The sequence below is a fragment of the Lithobates pipiens genome, unplaced genomic scaffold (genome assembly GCF_037356315.1).
Source record: "Lithobates pipiens isolate NorthernLeopardFrog02 unplaced genomic scaffold, aLitPip1_a1.2 Scaffold_18, whole genome shotgun sequence".
Lineage (NCBI taxonomy): Eukaryota > Metazoa > Chordata > Amphibia > Anura > Ranidae > Lithobates > Lithobates pipiens.
Window position 1 is genome coordinate 204,663,332 of NW_027507758.1, and position 24,081 is coordinate 204,687,412.

Consider the following 24,081-nt stretch of genomic DNA (forward strand, 5'->3'; position numbering starts at 1 on the left):
TTTAATCGTCATTAAAATCAGTGCTCCCGCCAAAACGGCTTTTTTTAAAAACATTTTAGGCATTGACCCATGTCCCCTGGGGCAGGAGCCAGCTCCCCAAACCCTTTTTAGGACAGTATCTTGCATATTAGCCATTAAAATTAGCACTTTTTTTCGAACGTTCGAGTCCCATAGACTTCAATGGGGTTCTAAAGTTCGTACGAATTTGCGGTCCGTTCGAAAGTTCTGATGCGAACTGAACCGGGGGGTGTTCAGCTCATCCCTAGCGGTGACGTATGCCGCATGTGACAAGGCTAGAAAAGGGAAGTTCAGCACCAAGTCTGGCACCCTTTGGGCTCCTGCTGATCTCGTGTTTATCGCGTGTTAGTAGAAGTTTGGTTAGAGACGATATGCACTTTTAAGATGTGTGCTTCAGATCGTTACTGCTCCTCAGTTTGTGCTTTTCGGTGCGTATCTGCTTATCAGTGCGTGTAGTCAGTTAGCATTTGTTGGTCATTGTGGACTATATCTTGGTATATAGTACGCTTTGATTTTCAGTGCTTATTGTCTGCTCGTTTCTGGTTTTCAGTTCGTTCTTTCAGGCCTTGCTGTTTATAGGTGCCTTCTGTTATCCATTCTGACCAGCTGACCGTTTTCAAGCCATGTTTCATGTACGTACTCATCGTAGAGTTTGTGCTGTGCAGGGGCTTGGTATTGGGCTTTTAGGTTTGACTCAAGCCCGGTCCATGAACAGGGCGAGGAGGAGTTCGTGGACTAAGAATTGGTTGCTCCAGCGTGACCAGTTCTTGCACATGCCTTTGCTTCATGAGATCTGGGAGAATAATCCTGATGATTTCAGGAATTATCTCCAAACGACGGACCCATTTTTCACCGTCTGTTGGCTTTGCTGTCCCCTTATATCAGCAGGCAGGATACCTGCCTGCGGCAAGCTATCACTCCGGAGTAGAGGCTCATCGCCACGTTGCGCTACTTGGCGACAGGGAGAAGTCTTCAGGACTTCAAGTTCTCGACAGGCATCTCCCCCCAGGCTCTGGGAATCATTATTCCAGAGACCTGTTCTACCATCATTCAGGTCCTGCAGAAGGACTATATGAAGAAAAGTTTTCTCCTTTAACATCACATTCTATGTATTAAATGTTTGCTAATGTGTTGTATTTATTTCCTCATTCCCTAATTACCATGATTGCAATATGCTCTAATTGATATGCTGTGCCCCTTTGTCCTCATGCATGCTGGAAGGTATTTAAGTTCCTTTTTTTCCCTTCATGCATATTTGCCTTCACTAACTTCTCCAGCATGCTCTTCTGGGGCCATAAACCTATAGCCTAGTCACTTAGCAATGTATTTTGTCAGCTCCATAGTATTGCTTTCCCCTAAACACCCCCTAAAATGTGTACACATGTTATATGTGTGCTTAAATTCATGCAGAGTGGCAGAATTTTTCTTTTGGCTGGGTCAAACTCATTAGGGACCCCCCTCCCCCAACTGCTAGGTCAGCTGATACCAATCCTCTATCTGCTGACTTTGCCAAACCCAATACACACTATACCTACCTTTTTTCTGGTCAGATTTATGGATGAATTCACCAAAGCATGTAGTGCAAGGGCTTGCCTCAATACTTTCAAATGCTACAGTTTAAATTTTTTTTGCTCCTTTATTATCTTGATAGGTAATAGCAGAATGTCAAAATGTGCTTCCATTTGTTACTTTTTTTTTTATTATGACACTTCTTACCTGTTTGGTGGGCTGCCAATAGTGTAAGTAAGGAGGGGCTTGCCAAAGTATCACACATTATTTATGCATTGAGCTCTCAATGAAGTGGAGAGGGTTACCTGTCCAAAACATCTTCCCCCTCATTTTTTGCAATGGGCCATCAGATGGGGGGAGGGGAGTGAGTAATGTGATAAGGGGACCTTATACTTTAGGCTTTAAATACTAATTTCCAAAAATGTTATACTGATCTTGTCCAAAAATTTTTTGTGTCTAATCTACTTGCAATGTTGATGTGCAAAATTACTATTTTTTTTTCTTGTTTCACTCCACAGATTCCTTCAACGTCACAGAAATGGCAGACTGTGGCCTCCCACTTTGCCAGCCATTGGGACTTTCCCAATTGTGGAGGTTCAATTGAATTTGGGGGCATCATCCCACCCCCCAAATCGGGGTCCTACTATTATAATTACAAGGGGTATAATAGTATCATGATGTTGGCAGTGGTCAGCGACATATGACTTCCTGTATGTGGACATGGGGAAAAGTGGCCGTATGTCAGATGGTGGAGTGCTCACGTGGACGGAATTCTACTGGCGTCTCCAGAGTGGCAGTCTGGGCCTGCCACCTCCAGAGGAGAATGTAGAAGGACTTCCGTTCATTTTCGTGGCAGATGAGGCGTTTGCTCTGGCAAAGCACCTGATGCAGCCTTTCCCGATGAGGACCCTCACCCCGGATCAGAGGATCTTTAATATACGGCTGGCCAGAGCCAGAAGAGTAGTGGAGAACACTTTCGGGATAATGGCCAGCCGGTTCTGCCTATTTTTGATGCCAATACACATGGCAGAATATAAACTAAATCATATTGTGCTCGCCTGCTGCGTTTTGCACAATTTTTTTTTAAAACATTCCGTGGCCTCAGTTGGCCCTGATGCAGACTTGATAGAAAACCTCATGGCTCTTGAAGCTGCTTGTCCTAGCTTGCCCCCCCAAAGCACCCGCGAGGTCAGATACCAATACATGCAGTACTTTGTGGGTAGGGGGGCCAGTGATATGCCAGACAATGTCTGAGAGGCATTTTTTTAATACATTTTTCTTTGAAACTCCAATAATCTTTGTTTTTCTTTACTGCTTGGCTTTGTTTTAGGTGTCTCCTAGGTTTTTTGGTGTTTTTTGGGCCTTTTTCTACAACAGTGCAAACCCAAGTTCAGAGCAAGATAATGTGACAGTCTCTTCTTCAGATAATCTTATTATGTTGTGGGTCTGCTACACACACACCTTGTTTTTGTTGATTATGTATGTAGTGCATTACTGACAAAAATATTGCTAATTTTCAGCACCATGGCAGAAATATGTGCGGTCAGGAAAATGGCGTTATTGGGGAAATGTAAACATCACTATGGGTGTTATTTACTAAAGGCAAATCCACTATGCACTACAAGTGCACTGCAAAAGTGCACCTGAAACTGCACTTGGAGTGCAAAGTGGATTTGCCTTTAGTAAATAACACCTATTGCCACAGAAAACAACAACTTTACTACAAATACTGCTTTTGCACATTGAAAAAGGAAGCCACACATTGTTGACAATTTAACTTTTTACTCAAAGCACATTCACATGTGCGTTTAGAAAAGGGTTTTGCAACAAACCAACATATTTGGTGGATATAAAACATTATTTGGGGTAATATTTTTATAACTTGGCGTTTTTGTGTAAACTGGCATGTATCAAAGCATAACATACAGAACACAGGAACTTACAAAGTTCAACTTTGAAAAGTGAAGACAATATCAGACATGAGTATGTACAAACTGTGTTGATATAGTCTTCATTGGATGGGAAAAGCCAAATTTGAAAGATACACACAAATTGAGAATCAAAAAGTGGCCAGTTTCCTCCTGATCCCATGCATAATGTCAACATGTGCTATCTCCCATCATGGGGTATCAATGCATGTGTTTTGGGGGTGCAACCCCTTCATCTCAGCCTCTTTAGTAGCAAGGAAGGGGTTTCACCCACAAAACACGTACATTGATCCCCCATGATGGGAGATAGCATATGTTGACACACTGTGTGCATCTTCCAAATTTGGCTTTTCGAAAAATATAAAAGTGTTTTTGAAAATTTAAAATCGATGCTAGCTAGTTTGGTTTGTTTCAGACTCTCCCCAAAACATCAATGATGTTCTTCATTTTTTGTTGAACATCATTGATGTTTTTATGTATATTCTCTAAATCGCGATTGCACCCCATTATCTCCCCAATGAGGATCTGGGCACTTTCACTGGTAAAATGCGATTCTTCCACATCACCTAAAAAATTAAATTAAAAAAAAAACACCATGTATTATAAATATGCAAGCATACATTGATTAGCTTACCTGTAGCTGTGGTCTCTGACACTCACCTGTTGTAGTGCCAATTTCGCCAATTTCGTCAATCTCTCATTCCTCCTCCTCCTCTGCTTGTGCTTTTCGCATTTCCCCTTCTTTGGGAGGTGTGGGGTCCCTGGTGTCCTCAGAGTCTTCTCTCCCCTATGAGAATGTAAAAAAGGAATACTTAGACACCAGATATTTGAGGGCAGAAATAGGAATATGAAACATTGCTTGGAAGTGTCCTACAATTGTGTTTTTTGGCAGAGTTCAAAGGTGAAAACATTATTTTTGACACTTTCTAAAGCTGCAATACTTACCTGTTGTGTGAGAAAATGTAGTCAAATGCAAGTTGGCAATACATAGTTTTTGGAGTGGGCTAACGAACGATGTTTATTACGAACGATTGAACCCATGAACATGAAAGTGACCATTTTAAACTGTACAACATTAAATCAAAGCACATGGAGCAGTATGCAAGCAATAATAATAATATGAACACACGACAACTACTTACTTTTTTGAAGAACTCGCTTGATCCTTCTGTACTGATCGTGCTCCCTCAGTTTCAGGTCTGACCAGCGTTTCCTCAGTTGATCCTTGGATTGTCGTACCCCAAAATTCTTCTGAAGACTCTTCACAACTTTAGTCATGATCTTGGCCTTTCTGATATTTGGGTTTGGGTATGGTCTATACTTCCCATCATAGTCATTCCTCTTTAATATGTCCACCATCTCCAACATCTCAACAAAAGACATATTTGAGGCCTTAAATCTTCTCCTCCGCGATCAGGACGTTTCTGGCTCCGGGCTTTCCTCGTCCTCCTCCTCGTTAGTGGAATTATCATGCCCCTGCTGTGTCTCCGCCATGTACTCTCCCCACTGCGCCGAAAGAGAAGGGGCGGGGAATAGTCTACAAAGAACATCAGGGGCGGGCAGAGTTTCACGCATACATGCGCACTGTATATAAAACGCACCGCGCGTGTGTCGTACGTACGATCTGTGAGCAGAGTGAGGAGCTGACGCGCCGATCATTCACACAAAGGTACAATTTTAACTTGGTACATCACTAGCCTATACTGCTTCTATATAGGCCTATGTTGGGACAAGATTAGGAGAGTTTAGCATGACATTATTATTAGTGGTTGTCTTGTGTTGTGTCTTGAAGACAAGATGGATCCCTTCCAGAAATCGCATTTTATGGGGCTATTCATTGATCTGCTCAGGGAGCTGCCCTGCCTGTGGCAGATGAACAACCCATTTTATTCGGACCTAAGAAAGAGGAAGGCAGCGCTGGAGAAACTGCTTGGTTTTGTAAAGACCATGGCCCCCACGTCAGACATGACCTATGTGAAGGCCAAAGTTGGTTCCCTGAGCAGCACATATCTCAGGGAGCGCAAGAAGTACCAGAATTCCCTGAGATCAGGAGATCCAGATGCCATTTATATCCCCAGGATGGTGTACCACGAGAGGCTGCATTTTCTGCCAGACCAGGGGGAACCCGGGCCACCACTTTACCGTCTTCCTTCAAGGCTTCCTTCACCCCCAGCTGAGGCTTCCAATGTCCAACCTGGGCCTTCCAGGCAGCAACATGTGGAGGGGCCCAGCTTAAGACAGGTATAGCTTTGTTGAACATATTTCTTGTTGTACATTTAATGATTTCAACTAGATGTTATTATTGATCAGTAAGTTGTGATTTAACAAAGTGCTTTACATATCAATAGACAGTAGTGACCATTGGGACAAGAATGAAAAATGCTGGGCTCAGAATGATAGTCTGTTCTATTTGGTAACATTCAATTTGCAACAGTCATGATCACAAAATTGTGTGATTGATTTTCATACACAGGAAGACCTCAGCTGGGAGGAGGCTATGGCAAGTGGCAACCTGGAGGTCGACCATCGCCCTCCTCCTCCTCCTCCTGCCACAACTACAGGAGCCAAGCCACAGCCTGGAAGGAAGCCTGGAGGGAAGTGCCTAAGGAAGACCAGAGAGTGATGGCCTGGGTTCAGTCTGGTCTGACAGAAGATGCAGGCTCTTGTAGGACCACAGCCTGGGGACATAGATGGCATCTGCTCTTCCCGATCTCTTGGACTTCTGGACCAGACTGCTCTCCCTGAGATATGTACTCCTCAGACCACCAATTTTGCATTTTCAAATAATTTCATGTCTGTCCTGGGGGCCAAAGGCTTCGCCAAATTGACCAGTTTCTCTAGCGCTGCCTCCCTCTTTATTTGTTTGACACCTAAATAAAGGTTTTTTTTATTTCAAGAAATACTTGCGTATGTGTTTTACTTCAAAAAGGACAGTTTATTTGTGAGTAGGCAGGTACATTTCAAAAATACAAAGTCAAATTAATAACAAGGGGCACCAACACCAAACAACCTCCTCTAGATTAAAAAAGAAAACAATAAAATAAAAAGATAATAATGGTGTTGTGGTAAGTTGACACACAAAACACACCAAAAAAATTGCGAAGATGAGCAAACTGTCAAAAAAGGAGATGTTGATTAAAAAAACCAACCACCAAATTTAAAACCCCCAAAAAAATTATTGGGGAGATGTGACGAATTAAAATATTGTATTCATGAAATGAGGAAAAAGAATAAACAAATAAGTTTGGGAGAAGTGTGTGTGAATATGAGCAGCAAAACAACTTCATTCTTGTAGCATTGTAAAGAAAAAGAGAATGCGCTGCATTAAAGAATTTTTAACATTGCAGCGTGACGAATGTGCTATAAGGAGATTGCCAAGACCCTGAATCTGAGCTGCAGCATGGTGACCAAGACCATACAGTGGCTAAATAGACAGGTTCCACTCAGAACAGGCCTCACCATGGTTGACCAAAGAAGCTGAGTGTACATGCTCAGTGTCATATCCAGAGGTTATCTTTGGGAAATAGACGTAGGAGTGCTGCCAGCATTGCTGCAGAGGTTGAAGGGGTGAGGGGTCAGCCTGTCAGTGCTCAGACCATACTTCGCACACTACATCAAATTGGTCTGCATGGCTGTCGTCCCATAAGGAAGCCTCTTCTAAAGATGAAGCACAAGAAAGCCTGCAAACGGCTTGCTGAAGACAAGTAGACTAAGGACATGGATTACTGAAAACATGTCCTGTGGTCTAATGAGACCAAAATAAACGTATTTGGTTCAGATGATGTCAAGCATTTGTGGTGGCAGCCAGGTAAGTAGTACAAAGACAAGTTTTTCTTGCCTACAGTCAAGCATGGTGGTTGGAATGTCATGATCTGGGGCTGTCGGCACTGGAGAGCTACAGTTCATTAAGGGAACCATGAATGCCAACATGTACTGTGACATACTGAAGCAGAGCATGGTCCCCTCCCTTCGGGGACCGGGCCATAGGGCAGTATTCCAGCATGATAATAACCCCAAACACATCTCCAAGATGACCACTGCCTTGCTAAAGAAGCTAGAAGGGTAAAGGTGATGGACTGGCCAAGCATGTCTACAGACCTAAACCCTACTGAGCATCTGTGGGGCATGCTCAAATGGAAGGTCTCTCACATCCACCAGCTCTGTGATGTCCTCCGTGATGTCCTCCGTGATGTTCTCATGGAGGAGTGGTCCATGCCCAAGAGGGTTAAAGCAGTGCTGGAAAATAATAGTGGCCACATAAAATATTGACACTTTGGGCCCATTTTGGACATGTTCACTTAGGGGTGTACTCACTTTTGTTGCCAGAGGTTTAGACATTAATGGCTGTGTGTTGAGTTATTTTGAGGAGACAGCAAATTTATACTGCTATACAAGCTGTACGCTCACTACTTTACATTGTAGCAAAGTATAATTTCTTCAGTGTTGTCACATGAAAAGATATAATAAAATATTTACAAAAATGTGACGGGTGTACTCACTTTTGTGAGATACTGTATATATATATATATATATATATATATATATATATATATATATATATATACAAAGGTTTTGCCTTTCGTTTCCATTTTAAAGTGAATGGGTTGTTTTGCAAGGTGATCGTTTACATATACTCAAGTAACCAACTGCAAGTCTCTGTCTAGAATTCCTATGAGGTCAGATAGAACTTCGCCTCTCTTGACAGTTAGTACCCTAATCAGAAACAGAAATGTTTGTAGTTTCTAGTTACGCCTCTGCACTTCATCATAGCATAGCTGACAATTTTCATTGTTTTGAAAATTTAGGCTACCAGGAAATTCATTTATCTTGTCTTGGGGGGTTTTGTTGCTTTTGGAATTAGTTTTGATTGAAGTTTCCTGGGCACGGGGAGTACCCAGATAGCAAGCAATTGTGCTGCAAGTTTGAAAAAACTTGCTAAGCTATTGCTAGACTTGTCAGGCTTCACAATTTTGTTGCACAATTGCAGCAAGTCTGCATTGCATGACTCCAGAGGAACTTTCTTTGCAAACATTCTGCATGTCCTGGTTCTGGTTCAGTCATGTTGTGCAATAGTCATCCCACCACAGGGATCACTGTGGCTGAATTTGCATGCAATAGACAATAAAATAGTGAGAATTTCACATTTCAAAGAGAATACATTTAAATTCGATAGAATAGAAAAGAATATAATATAATTCAATAGAATAGACTAAAATAGAAAGAATATAACCATCTTCCAAAATTTGAATTTCAAATAGAATGAATTTGATTTTGAATAGAAAAGAATAGAACAATAGAAAGAAATTGAATAACATCAAATATAATATCTTCCAAAAAATAGAATAGAAAAAAAACAATCTTTAACCATCTTCCAAAATTCAAATTTCGAATGGAATAGAAAATAATAGAAAAAAACAATAGAACAGAATAGAATAAATTAGAATATAACCATTTTTACATTTCAAATAGAATAAATTTGAATTTGAATGCCAATTTGAAATTGAATTTGATTAAATTTTTAGATGTTAGTCGATTTGAATTAAAATTCTGAAAAATCAAATTGCATTCAAAAACCGATAAACTAAATGAATTCCGAAAACGAATAAAACTAATTTAACTAAACAAAACACATTTTTTAATTCCGCACATGTCTAAGAAGGGGCAGAATTCAGCCTGGTTGTTTCTTGCCCAAGGGGGAAGATATCCAGAGAAGTTGTGAGCCCGACACTTTCACACCTGGTCAGGAACCTTTCCCTACTAGTTATGTCTCTACCACACAGGGTACCTGTCCTCTACCCACTCGCAAAATGCATGCCAAGCCTGGGAGTCAGAACCCTAAATTATTCTCTGCCTGACCTAAGATGGCTACAAGAGTCACATGGGGCGGCAGCATCCAATTTCTCTTGTCTTTCTCTCAACTGCAGTGCTACTCCAGAAGAATGCAACCTGCAGTGGAGAAAGTAGACTGCACCTGCCTACAAGCTCACAACAGTAAGAGGTGGAAAAAATTTGTGCAGGTGCATACTTACACTTCATACTTCATTAAAACATTTTTTTTACACAATCCCGTATGGCGAGATGGTTACAACTGTATGTTGACATGATGCACCTTTCCTTAATTTTCTTTCCCTGATGTATCTTTATGTCAGCATACAGATTCCCACCCAAATGGTGGGCGTTGCAAAGAATGCTGTGACCTGGGTCTGTGTTTGATTTATAGTTAATCGGGTCACAGGAGTGAAACCATAACCCATTGTATGCTGCCATGAAGATGCACCAGGAAAGGAAAATTACAGGAAGCCATTTTTTGGGTACAAGGTTTGTGGCCAATGTGTATTGCATATACAGTAGGCAAGGGTTCCGTGTAACAATGCCCCTCCCACTGTTACTATTATGTGGCCACACTCACCATTTGCCACTTCAGGATTCCCCAGGTCTTCAACAATCCTAGCAATGTCCTTGCTATCTACACACTGAAATGTAACTAACTTCTATAAAGACGATATTACTGCACATTTAAACCTTCAGTAGATTAATACAGATAATGTTATCCTACGTGGTAATCCCCACGCTCTCAGATCCCTATCTCATGATTTTATCTCATCTGGCCCTTTGCCATCAACTTCTAAGGGTATATTTGCCAACCAGTACTTTCCAGTTTTATTAAACATATTTTTTACTTACAGCTCAATAGCGTTTGCCACACTGCATCTGCAATCCCCCATAGACCAGACATCACAAAAAATACTGCAAAGTTGCCGGTTGTTGGTTTCCATATCAAGAAGCCGATAATACAGCCAATGTTTATAGCTGCTCCTGTTAGATAAACATTTCACAAAACATGGTTAAACTTAAACATTTAACAAAAAAGTACCATAAATACAGTCATTAGTTTGTATTGCATCATCTGATGACCTCAAACTATGGATTTTGCTGTTTAAGATGTGTCTCTAGCTATAGGGAGATATTTGTCTCTAGCTATAGTTACCAGTGTCTCTTGTTTGGATAATATCAGTTGTGGGGAAACTGCAACATACGCAGAGCCAGACAGTTCTAATATAATTCTGGCTGGTGCATAAAACAGAACAACCATGGATGGGTCACTGGGAATAGGTTATCAGCCTAATTTGATAGGCTCTTGCTCCTGAAAGCTTACTGAATGTAAAAAGCAGTTTTCTGTGCAGAGGGATAGTGTGGAAGTCTTCCCCCTATGAGGATGTCATTGGACCTGAACTTCACTTCCACTTTCGGGAATTCAGAGAAACCCCTGGGATTGGAGACCATATTGACATTTAGCTGGAGACTAAATAAGAGAACACCTGACTGCCGTTGAGCAGATAAACCTGACTTGCACCTTAAATATTTGGATTTAATTAATAATCAACTATTCAAGTAAAACATTCCTGAAAAGCTAAGCTGATTGGACATTGTATATCTGTGTAACTTGGCATGAAAAGTCAATGTGCTGTGAAGTGTTATAGGAAACATATAGTCACAACATATACTTCAATTTATAACACCTACCCTGTAATCGCAATACAAACAATAGTTTTATTTGACAATCCAATAAAAGCTTGCTTAAACATATCTTTTCATTTTGTGAAAGCTGCCTGTCTGCTGACCATCTCTTTCCAAAACTTCCTGAATTACCTGCATGCTATGCAATGTTTACATTCAATTGCTAAGGACTACATATCTCGTGGTATTTATGGGGAGTGTGAGGAACTGTACTAGGGACGACAAAGGTCCCACTGTGTGAAACATCCTGTGGACTGTGCATATTGTTCTGAGACAAAGTAGTGTTATCCCTCATAACCGATACCTGGGCATGTGAATACTGCAAGTGTAAAGTGTGACGTGTTGTACTACTAGGACTCAGGTCTTCCACAATCAGGCAAACCCTAACTTTCAGCCAACCAAATAGGGCCAAAATGTCCTAAACCCAATAAGCCATAACAGAGAATTGGAATGAGTAGTGTAGACATGTGTACTGCCGACAATTCGAAAGGTCAAAAATCCAAAAATCTGAAATGCGTAAATCCGAAGTAATAACTGACTAATAAATAACTATTAAATTAAAGGTATTGGAATTTCCTTTCAATTTGGCTTAGCGAATGTAATGAATACAAATTTATCCAAAGTTACGAATGATCCGAAGTAACGAATGTCGCATATAAATAAATTGAACGGAACAAATTAATAACTAATAATAATACATTTTTATTATTGTTGTTTATTTTTATTAATTCATTATGTTCCATTGGTTTAGACACAGCATTTGTTATTTCGTAAAAATTTGTAACTTCAGATAAATTTGTATTCGTTACGTTCACTAACAGCCAAATTTAACCACTTAAGGACCGCCGCATGTAAAAATACTTCGGCAGAATGGCATGTACGGCACAAGCCGTACCCGTACGTGCTTGCCTTCCAGCGGGTGGGGGGTCCCATCGGACCCCCTCTTGCTGGCTGCGGTGGTCCGTTTCACTTCAGGAGTGATCCGGGATGAGGGGATGGCCGTTGGTTTCTGGTCACCCCCTCTCGATCGCTCCTGGCGAATGAGAAGCTTCCCCTGTCTGTGTAGTGTAAACACAGGCAGGGAGGAAGTAATGTCACTCTCCTCGGGGCGGTCTTTTTGACCGGACTGCGAGGAGAGCAGAGATAGTAAGTGCACCAACACTACACTGACACGTAGGTACACATAGGCACACAAATCACCCCCCGATCGCCACCCCGATCCCCCCCAGCACCCCCCCCCCAGTCACACTGTCACTAATTGCAGTGATCATTTATTTACTGATCACTGCATTTAGTGTCAGTTGTGACAGTATACAGTGTCAGGGCAGTTAGTGTTAGGTCCAGGGTAGCCCCCTACCCCCCCAATAAAGGTTTAACCCCCTGATTGAACCTAGAGTTAACCCTTTCACCCCCCTTTTGCCAGTGTCACTAAGCAATAGTTTTTCCGATCGCTGCATTAGTGTCACTGGTGCCGCTAGGTAGCTAGTTATTTTTTTAGGTTCATCGGCAGGTTTTTATAGCGTTAGGTACCCCCATATACTACCCAATAAAGGTTTTAACCTACTGATTGACCCTAGAGTTAACCCTTTCACCAGCGATCACCGTATAAGTGTCACTGGTGACGCTGGATAGCCAGTTAGTTATTTAGTTATTTAGGGTCCCCGTCAGGTTTTTATATAGCGTCCGGGACCCCCATATACTACCTAATAAAGTTTTTAACCCCCTGATTGCCCCCAGGTAATCCTTTCACCCCCTTTTGCCAGTGTCACTAAGCGATCATTTTTCTGATCGCTGCATTAGTGTCACTGGTGACGCTAGGTAGCTAGTTATTTTTTTAGGTTCACCACCAGGTTTTTATAGCATTAGGTACCCCCATATACTACCCAATAAAGGTTTTAACCCCCTGATTGCCCCTAGAGTTAACCCTTTCACCAGCGATCACCATATAAGTGTCACTGGTGATGCTGGATAGCCAGTTAGTTATTTAGTTATTTAGGTTCCCCGTCAGGTTTTTATATAGCGTCCGGGACCCGCATATACTACCTAATAAAGGGGCAACATGGGGCAACCCCCTGATTGCCCCATGTAACCCTTTCACCCCTTTTGCCAGTGTCACTAAGCAATCGTTTTTCTGATCGCTGCATTAGTGTCACCGGTGCCGCTAGGTAGCTAGTTATTTTTTAGGTTCACCGCCAGGTTTTTATAGCATTAGGTACCCCCATATATTACCCAATAAAGGTTTTAACCCCCTGATTGCCCCTAGAGTTAACCCTTTCACCAGTGATCACTGCATAAGTGTCACTGGTGACGCTGGTTAGCCAGTTAGTTATTTAGGTTCCCCGTCAGGTTTTTATATAGCATCAGGGACCCCCATATACTACCTAATAAAGGTTTTAACCCCCTGATTGCCTCTAGTTAACCCTTTCACCAGTGATCACCGCATAAGTGTCACTGGTGACGCTGGTTAGCCAGTTAGTTATTTAGGTTCCCCGTCAGGTTTTTATATAGTGTCAGGGACCCCCATATACTACCTAATAAAGATTTTAACCCCCTGATTGCCCCTAGTTAACCCTTTCACCAGTGATCACCGTATAAGTGTTACGGGTGACTCTGGTTAGTTAGTTTGCTTTTTATAGCATCAGGGCACCCACCATTTATTACCCAATAAAGGTTTAACCCCCTGATCACCCGGCGGGTGATATCAATTAGGTTTTAGGGTCAGGGTCTGTGTCGCCCCAGGCAGCGCTAGGTTAGTGCCAGTACCGCTAACACCCACGCGCAAAGCATACTCCTCCCGTAGTGGTATAGTATCTGAACAGATCAATATCTGATCAGATCTATACTAGCGTCCCCAGCAGTTTAGGGTTCCAAAAAAAACGCATTGTTGGCGGGATCAGCCCAGATACCTGCTAGCACCTGCGTTTTGCCCCTCCGCCCAGCCCACCCAAGTGCAGTATCATTCGATCACTGTCATTTACAAAACACTAAACACATAACTGCAGCATTCGCAGAGTCAGGCCTGATCCTTGCGATCGCTAACAGTTTTTTTTGGTAGCGTTTTATATTTAAATCCTGAAGGCGGTGCTTGGTTTTCGGGGTACTGTACGCGACTAGGCTCCCAAAAAATCCCCCACATGTGGAGAAGCAGAAGAATTTATTTTGGGGTGTAATTTCACTTATGCCCATAGCATGTGTGAGCAATATATCATTTAGTGACAAAATTGTGCAAAAGAAAAAGTTTGTAATATTCCCGCAACTTGTGGCAAAATATAAAATATTTCATGGACTCAACATGCCTCTCAGTAAATAGCTTGGGGTGTCTACTTTCCAAAATGGGGTCATTTGGGGGGGGGGGGGGTTGTGCTATTTTGGCATTTTATGGCCTTCGAAACTGTGATAGGTAGTGAGGAGTGAAATCCAAAATTTGCACCCTTAGAAATCCTGAAGGCAGTGATTGGGGTGCCGTACGCGGCTAGGCTCCCAAAAAGTCCCACATATGTGATATCCCTGTACTCAGGAGAAGCAGCAGAATATATTTTGGGGTGCAATTCCACATATAACTATGGCATATGTGAGCAATATATAATTTAGTGACAACTTTTTGTAAAGTTTTTTTTATTTTATTTTTGTGTCATTATTCAATCACTTGGTTCAGAAAAAAATATATTCAATGGGCTCAACATGCCCCTCAGCAATTTCCTTGGGGTGTCTATTTTCCAAAATGGGGTCATTTGGGGGGGTTTGTACTGCCCTGCCATTTTAGCACCTCAAGAAATGAGATAGGCAGTCATAAATTAAAAGCTGTGTAAATTCCAGAAAATGTACTCTAGTTTGTAGACGCTATAACTTTTGCGCACACCAATAAATATACGCTTATTGACATTTTTTTACTAAAGACATGTGGCGGAATACATTTTGGCCTAAATGTATGACTAAAATTTAGTTTATTTGATTTTTCTTATAACAAAAATTAGGAAATATTGTTTTTTTTTCAAAATTTTCAGTCTTTTTCCTTTTATATCGTAAAAATAAAAATCGCAGAGGCAATCAAATACCATCAAAAGAAAGCTCTATTTGTGGGAAGAAAAGGACGCAAATTTCGTTTGGGTACAACATTGCATGACCGCGCAATTACCATTAATGTGAGTGCAGTGCGAAATTGTAAAAAGACCTCTGGTCCTTAGGCTGACAATTGGTCCGGGGCTTAAGTGGTTAAAAGGAAATTCCAATACCTATAAATTGAATATATAGATAAATAATGCAGCGCTATGTGATTAAATCCTCAATATCACCATACCATAATTGCTAACAATTGACTATAAAGTGCTATATGTAAAATAAATAAATAATTGATTGATAAATATACAACATCAAATGATATGTGCATCACAGAACAATAACAGTGTTCCAAACAAAATCCCAGTAAAAAGTGATAAAAATGCAAGTATTAAGAAAGTCCACAGTGAAAGATGTTGATAATGAAGTTCAATGATATCCAAAATTGTGACATGTGCGTCACAGAACAATATTAACCACTTCAGCCCGAGTCTCTTTCTGAGATTTGGTGTTTACATGTTAAAAACATTTTTTTTGCTAGAAAATTTCTTAGAACCCCAAACATTATATATATATTTTTTCTAACACCCTAGAGAATAAAATGGCAGTCGTTGGTAGTCGCAATACTTTCTGTCACACCGTATACACTTTTTTGAATTAAAAAATAAGACAACACTAATGTTAGCCCAATTTTTTTTTTATATTGTGAAAGCTAATGATAAAAATGCAGAGTAAATTGATACCCAACATGTCCCGCTTCAAAATTGCGCCCGCTCGTGAAATGATGACAAACTTTTAACCTTAAAAATCTCCATATGTACAGCTTGCATGTTTTGAGTTACAGAGGAGGTCCAGGGCTAGAATTATTGCTCTCGCTCTTATCACGGCGATATCTCCCATTTTCTTATGCAGGCTCTGCTCATGTATGCAAGTGTCTCTTTAAGAGCTATGGGCGGAAGTGACGTTTTGACGTCGCTTTCGTCCTGCAATGGTATGGATACGGGTGGGGGCAATCTTCCCCTCACTCAGCTCCATACCACACAGGAGACAGGACGCGATCGCCTCTGCCGATGCTGGCGGCTCCGGTAAGCAGTGGAGGGCACCGGAGCGAGGCGGGGGGTCCCCTCTCCCACCACTGATAAAAGTGATCTTGCGTGTATCCGCCACAGAGACCACTTTTATCTGAAAGCGGACCGCCCGCTTAAGAAGAGGATACCAGGGTTATGGTAGCTAGCTGCTGCCATAACAACAATATCCCTCTTCAAAGTACTGATGTATATTGACAACGGGTGGTCCATAAGTGGTTAACCACTTCAGCCCCAGAAGGAAGAAGCTTTAACTGGTAATTGCGCGGTCATGCAATGCCATACCCAAGCGAATTGTTCGTCCTTTTTTTCCCACAAATAGAGCTTTCTTTTGGTTTGATCACTTCTTATTATTGTTAATATTCTACTTTTTGTTATTAAAGAAATCCAATAAACTCAATTTTATTCATACATTTAGGCCAAAATGTATTCAGCCACATGTCTTTGGTTAAAAAAAAAAAAAATGTCAATAAGTGTATATTTATTGGGTTGTGCAAAAGTTATAGCATCTACAAACTAGAAAGGACTAGAGTCTTCTTAAAAAAAAAATACAACTGCACTGTGTGCGGACGCCGGACACTGTGCACTATGGGAAGCACCACGTTTATGCATCACGAGATTGCAGACACGGTGCTTCATTTGCGAGCTTTTGTCCCGCCTTGCATCGCTTTTCGAAGTGCCGAGTAGCTTCCGCCCGGCGCTCGTGGTATGTATTACTACGGTGGGGGTGGTTTGATTTACTTCCTGTTTTCTCTCTCCCATTGAGCCCGAGAAAAATAAAACCGAAAGTATGAGGAGCAGACTGCTCCATCGCTGCTGCTGCCTGTGGAAGGAGACACCGCAGGAGAGGAGAGGACAGCACAGCAAGGTAAGTACGAGAAGGGGGGATTTAATGTGACACAGGCTGCATTTGGTGGGACACAGGCTGCATTGTGGGACACATGCTGTATTTGGTGGACCACAGGCTGCATTTGGTGGGACACAGGCACGCTGAATTTGGTGGGACACAGGCAGGTTGCATTTGGTGGGACACAGGCAGGTTGCATTTGGTGGGACACAGGCTGCATTTTATGTGACACAGGCGGCATTTGATGTGATACAAGCTGCATTTGATGTGACACAGGCTACATTTGATGGGACACAGGCTGCATGTAAGGAGGGACTCCACTGGGGGCACCTGATGTAAGGACGGACTCCGCTGGGGACACCTAATGGCATCTGGTGGCTGGCGATGTAGCTAGTAACCAGGGATGAGCTTTATGTTCGAGTCAAACTCATGTTCGACTCGAACATTGGCTGTTTGCCAGTTCACTGAATTCACACAATTTTGGGTGTTCGTGGCACATTCGAAAGCCTGGAGCACCCTTTAAAAGTCTATGGGAGAAATCAAAAGTACTAATTTTAAAGGCTTATATGCATGGTATTGTCATAAAAAGTGTTTGGGGACCTGGGTCCTGCCCCAGGGGACATGTATCAATGAAAAAAAAAGTTTTAAAAGCTGCAGTTTTTGCGGGAGCAGTGATTTTAATAATGCTTAATGTGAAACAATAAAAGTGTAATATTCCTTTACATTTTGTACCTGGTTTTTCTCCTGTTGGTTTATGCTCTGCATCTAGTGTTTTATATTTCTAATTTTATTTTTTATTTTTTTTGGGAGCGCCGGGTTGGGAGGGAGGCCCGGGGGCTCGCCACCGGTCCCCCATCTGCCCTCACCCCACATAGGCCAATGTGTACTCCCGGTAATCCGGAGTTGTACACTACTGAAGACTAGGTCTTCCCATTAGCTAACTCCTAACCGCTTCTGGAAGTACCGGAGTGGTGGGCGTCTTTTACCCTTCCGTCCCCCAGACTCCGCCCCCCCTCCTTCCTTCCTTCCTTCCTTTTTTTTTCTTCTTCTTCTTCTCTCTCTTCTCCTTCCTTACCCTTTCTTCTTCCCTGCGATTGTCTTTTGCCTTTCTGTTTTCTCTCACCCCACTCTTGAGACATGGCGGTGGCCTCTGTCAAGGTGGTTTCCTTAAATGCTAAAGGTTTAAACACCCCGGAAAAGAGACGTATGCTCCTCCATGACCTAAAGAATTCTCACGCGGACATAGCCTTTATTCAAGAGACCCACTTTAGAAATTACAAACTCCCCCTGCTTCAGAACAGACACTATTCCAGGGTATATCACTCCACTAACCCCCTTTCTAAATCCAAGGGGGTGTCTATCTTGGTCTCTAGCAATCTACCCTGGCAGTGCCAAAGGGTTACAATTGACCCGGCAGGGCAATTCCTTTTTCTGGTGGGACAAATTGGGGAAACGCAATTCACACTAGCCACGCTCTATGCCTCCAACGACCACCAAGACACTTTCCTCAGACACACCCTTTCCAAACTGATGGAGGTCAAGACAGGCCAGTTAATTCTAGGGGGCAATTTTAATGTTCCTTAGTTCCCGGCTTCGGACACGTCCTCCGGACTTTCCTCTACACCACCAACCTGCAGGAAACGTGTAACGTAGACCTTACATGACACCCAACTAATAGACGTCTGGCAGCTCCAACAACCCGGGGAGAGCGACTATACCTTTTACTCCTCTCCCCATAAAGTCTACTCCAGGATAGTCCTCTTCCTGATTTCACACGATCAGCTGCACTTAGTCTGTTCTACCGCCTTGGGTCAGATCACATGGTCCGACCATGCTCCCATCTCTTTAACTTACACTCTTAGCGACCACCCCTCGCCCAGGTCCCTATTTTGGCGGTTAAACAAAAGCCTCCTGCAGGTCCCTGAGGTACTTGCAGATGTTTCCAAAGAACTTAACCTATATTTTCAGGAAAATGCCACCCAAGATTGCGACCCCGGGATTCTCTGGGAAGCCCATAAAACGGTTATCCGGGGGGTTCTTATCAAACATGGAGCCACCATGAAAAAGAAAAGAAATGCCCACATAGCTCACTTACTCACCCGGCTGGCCTCTGTGGAGTCTACACATAAACATTCCCCCACACAACCCTTAGAAGTTGAATTGTCAACACTTCGCACACAAATCACGGAAGCTCTCCAAAACAAGGCGAAAGCGGCGGTACAGTTTACACGTCGGCTGTCATACGAAACGGGAGACAAATGCGGGAAGACATTGGCAAAGTCGGTCAAAGCGATTAAATCAGCATCCTATATCCCCCAGGTGATAGATGCACAGGACCAACAGGCCTCCACCCTGCAACAAATTGCCACGGCCTTCGGTGAATTTTACTCGGGTCTCTACAATCTACCAAATTCCACTTGCACGCAAGCGCAAATAGATAGTTATATTGCTGACTCCCGACTCCCTTTGCTTCCTCCAGAGGCCCAGGCCATACTGGAAGCTCCGATTACTCTAGAGGAACTTTAGGTAGCTGTGAATGCCATGAAGGCAGATAAAGCCCCGGGCCCAGACGGCTTCACCGCTCAATATTATAAGGCACTACTCCCAATTTTGGGGCCATACCTGGTGTCTTTTTTTAATGCTTTGGGTGCGGGAACTGACTTCCCCAGGGACACATTTAGAGCCCATATATCGCTGATCCCTAAAGAGGGGAAAGATCCCAACCAATGCGGCAGCTACAGACCGATCTCCCTGCTAAACCTGGATTTGAAACTGTTTTCTAAAATACTTTCCTCTAGATTAGCGTACCATCTCCAATCCCTCGTACATCTGGACCAGGTGGGGTTCATACCCAACAGAGAAGCAAGAGACAAGGTCTTGAACTTGCTCCATGTAGCAAATACCCGCAAAGTCCCATGCCTTTTGGTCAATACTGATGCCGAGAAGGCATTTGACAGGGTCAACTGGCACTACATGTTTTCTGTTCTCAGACACATAGGGCTAGGGGAGAAGATGATGAGATGGATCACCAACATCTACTCGGCCCCCTCGGCTCAAGTCAAAGCAAACGGAGTCCTGTCGACCCCCTTTCCTATCAGGAATGGGACGAGACAGGGCTGCCCCCTGTCCCCGATACTCTTTGCTCTGTCACTAGAACCGTTTCAATGTACCATTAGACATAATCCAGATATTTATGGGCTCCAAATCGGTAATTCACACTGTAAAATCTCCGCATACGCAGACGACCTCCTATTCTCCCTGACGAATCCCCACATCTCCCTGCCAAACCTACTTCGGGAGTTTGGGAAATATGGGAAGATTTCCCATCTAAAAATTTATTTTACTAAATCGGAGGTCATGGGATTGGCAGTTCCCACCCGAACCTTATCGGACCTACAGGCCAGTTTTAGTCTTAAATGGACCGACACAGCCCTCACATATCTAGGCACGAAAATCCCAGCAGATATTTCCCGGACGTTCGAACTTAACTTCCCACCCCTACTGACAACTACCCGATTGCTTCTTGAGACATGGAGCGGAGGTCTCCCCTCCTGGTTCGGGAGGTGCAACCTTCTCAAAATGACCATCTTACCCAAATTTATCTACCTCATCCAAGCATTGCTCATCCATATCCCTCCTTCCTTTTTTAAACAGGTACAGGCTCTCTTTACCAAATTTGTCTGGGTTAATAAGAAACCTAGACTACGTTACTCTCAAATGACTCTTCCCAAGCAGTGGGGAGGCCTCGCACTTCCTGACATTCGCTGCTATTATCTAGCATCTCATCTCGGATGGATTCTCGACTGGTGACGAAATAGGGCCTCCAAACTTTGGATCCTTGTAGAACAATTCCAAACCCGCATACCCCTGTCCGGAGCACTGTGGTGCTATAAGGACCTTCCGACAGCCTTGAAGACACATCCCCTAATAGGGACAACATTGATGCAGAGTCATCGGGCCGCCACTCAAAAGTCCCTCTTGTCAACTGTATCCCTCTTACTTCCCATCCTTGGTCACCCGAGGTTCGAACCGGGTCTCAACCAGGCTGACTACGTATCTCTTAGATGTTCTGGTCACGATCATGCGGCCAAATTCCTGGCCGATGGATGCTGGCCTTCAATCTCAGAACTTTCGGCGGTGACGGGGACATATCGACTCCCTTTCTGGAAGGCCCTACAATTGCATCATTTCCTTCATTCTTTACCATGACCGCTGGACTTTGGGCAACAATTAACCCCTTTTGAGACCTTATGCTCAGGCACGGAACCATTGACCCACGTTCTTTCTCAGACTTACGCTTTGTTATCCACACCGCGGGACTCGTCCCGACTACCCAGCCGAACCAAATGGGAAAGAGACCTTCAATGCACTTTCTCGGCCGCACAGACGCAGCGCATTGTCACATTAGCTCTTAAGTCCTCCCTCTGCACCAAAATTCAGGAAACTAACTTTAAGGTCCTTAACCGTTGGTATTTGACCACCTCTCGATTGAGTAAGTGCTTCCCTTCATCCTCGGACCGGTGCTGGTGCTGCAGCAAGGAGGGGGGTACTCTGCTCAATGTTTTCTGGTCATGCTCTAGACTAAGGGGGTTTTGGGACGAAGTCCGCCGCATTACTCAGCAATTTACGGAATATGAGGTTCCGAATGAGGCGGCCTTCTTCCTGCTTCATCACTCCCCGACTCCCGTCTGAAAATATAGGGGATCCCTTGTCTGCCACCTCCTCAATGCGGCTAAAGCGTGCATCCCTCTACACTGGAAACAGCACTCCCCCCCAACTGTGGCACATTGGTTGAGGAAGGTGGAGGACATACGGAGACTGGAGGACTTGACTCTCATGGCGCAACATAAACAAGAAGTCTTTAAAAAGACCTGGGACTTTTCATCAGAGTGAGACATCAGGAGGGGAGTCTGTATGGAGTCTCACAGCCTCCGAGTCTATTGTGGTGAGAGGGCACCTGCCCATTTCAGTAAAGTGCACTGTTTGCTGAGTGAGTTATTTTACAGACTGCTGGTGAGACTTGTAGTTCAACGGATGTGAATCTACTCCTTCACAGGAAACATACAGCTGAACGCATGTTCATATTTTCAGCAGAAGGTCAATGCCTATTGGCATCCTGATCCTCCTCCACCATCTAGATTGGGAGGATGGCTGGGGCCACCGTCATGTCCATGTTAATTTCTGCCTTTTTAGCCTTTCTTATGCTCTTTCTCTACCCTTCTCACTCCCCCTTTCTTTTTCCTGACCCCTCTATTTCACCCTTCTTCTTTTAGGCTGCTGTTCCCCCTCGCCCCGCACCCCTTTTCTCCAGTGGCTCGGGATGTCCCCCCTCTCATTTGCAGGGGGGTGTAGGGGTCGACTCCTGCTCCGGTACTACCCGACTGAGCTTTGACAAGGGCTACTGTTAAATATTTTTCCTCCTTTTTGTGGCATGTACACTGACAGACTATATGTTTATTTCTTGCCTCATGACCTGGTTTTTGTACTGCTTCTCTTGTAACCATAGCCCTGTATGTATGCTTTACTATGTGTGCTGGGGAGCTTCGACCCCTCTGGAATTGAATAAAATTATATTTGAAAAATTTTTTTGTACCTGGGGGTTGTCATCTTTTCATCAGAGTGAGACATCAGGAGGGGAGTCTGTATGGAGTCTCACAGCCTCTGAGTCTATTGTGGTGAGAGGGCACCTGCCCATTTCAGTAAAGTGCACTGTTTGCTGAGTGACTTATTTTACAGACTGCTGGTGAGACTTGTAGTTCAACGGATGTGAATCTACTCCTTCACAGGAAACATACAGCTGAACGCATGTTAATATTTTCAGCAGAAGGTCAACGCCTATTGGCGTCCTGATCCTCCTCCACCATCTAGATTGGGAGGATGGCTGGGGCCACCGTCATGTCCATGTTAATTTCTGCCCTTTTAGCCTTTCTTACGCTCTTTCTCTACCCTTCTCACTCCCCCTTTCTTTTTCCTGACCCCTCTACTTCACCCTTCTTCTTTTAGGCTGCTGTTCCCCCTAGCCCCGCACCCCTTTTCTCCAGTGGCTCGGGACGTCCCCCCTCTCATTTGCAGGGGGGGCGTAGGGGTCGACTCCTGCTCCGGTACTCACCAGCAGTCAGTAAAATAACTCATTCAGCAAATGAGCAAGTGGGCAGGTGCAGTACTTCGACCCCTCTGGAATTGAATAAAATTATATTTGAAAAAAAAAATCTGTACCTGGGGGTTGTCTATAGTATGCCTGTAAAGAAGCACATGTTTCCGTGTTCAGAACACTCTGACAGCAAAATTACATTTCTAAAGGAAAAAAGTCATTTAAAACTACTCGCGGCTACAATGAATTTTCAGTCCGCAATACACATAAAAGTTCATTGATAAAAATAACATGGGGATTACCCCAGTCCCCACAGAGGAACCCCAAACCAAAATTTAAAAAACAAAAGCATGGGGGTCCCCCTAAATTCCATACCAGACCCTTCAGGTCTGGTATGTATATTAAGGGAAACCCCGCGCCAAAATGTAAAAAGAAAATGGCGTGGGGGTCCCCCTCAAAATCCATACCAGACCCTTCAGGTCTGGTATGGATTTCAAAGGGGAACCCACACCAAAATAAAAAAAAAAATGTTTGGCTCATCCCTACTAGTGACAAGCTCAGGGCTCCCACTGATTCTGAATTATGGTGATTTGAATGATTTTGTTTTATATTACAATGTAATAATAGAAATAATGTGCTTCAATCATCCTGATACCATAACAACCATGGTGCATGGTGATGATTGAAGTGCTAACACCAGGTGTTTGGAATATCTTTATCTGCTGATTGTTAAACTTTCTAGAATACTCATATTTATATTGTTGTGTAGGATCTGGGCCTGCTGTCGCTCCATACCTCTCTCCCTCTATCCCTCGTTCATCTCAGATGCTAACCACACCACCTTAGAGCCATGCTCACTATTCTGCGAACCACACCCATTTTCACCAAGTGGGCCCTCGTCAAAAAACGAAAGGTGGTGTATGGCGCCCCCATCCTAAAACTTCACCAGCACTACTGTGGCTGCCTATCTCATTTCTAGAGGTGCTAAAATGGCAGGGCAGTACAACCTCCCCCCCCCCCAATGACCCC

General features: G+C 43.4%; 1 protein-coding gene across 1 annotated transcript in view; it reads right to left on the reverse strand.

The window, feature by feature from the left end:
• LOC143987645 (protein unc-93 homolog A-like) overlaps positions 1 to 24,081 on the reverse strand; it is a 991,508-nt gene that overhangs the window by 22,364 nt on the left and 945,063 nt on the right. Inside the window, exon 8 of the mRNA XM_077486536.1 lies at positions 10,140 to 10,271. Within this exon, the coding sequence (XP_077342662.1) occupies positions 10,140 to 10,271 (132 nt within the window). The remainder of the gene's footprint in view (positions 1 to 10,139; positions 10,272 to 24,081) is intronic.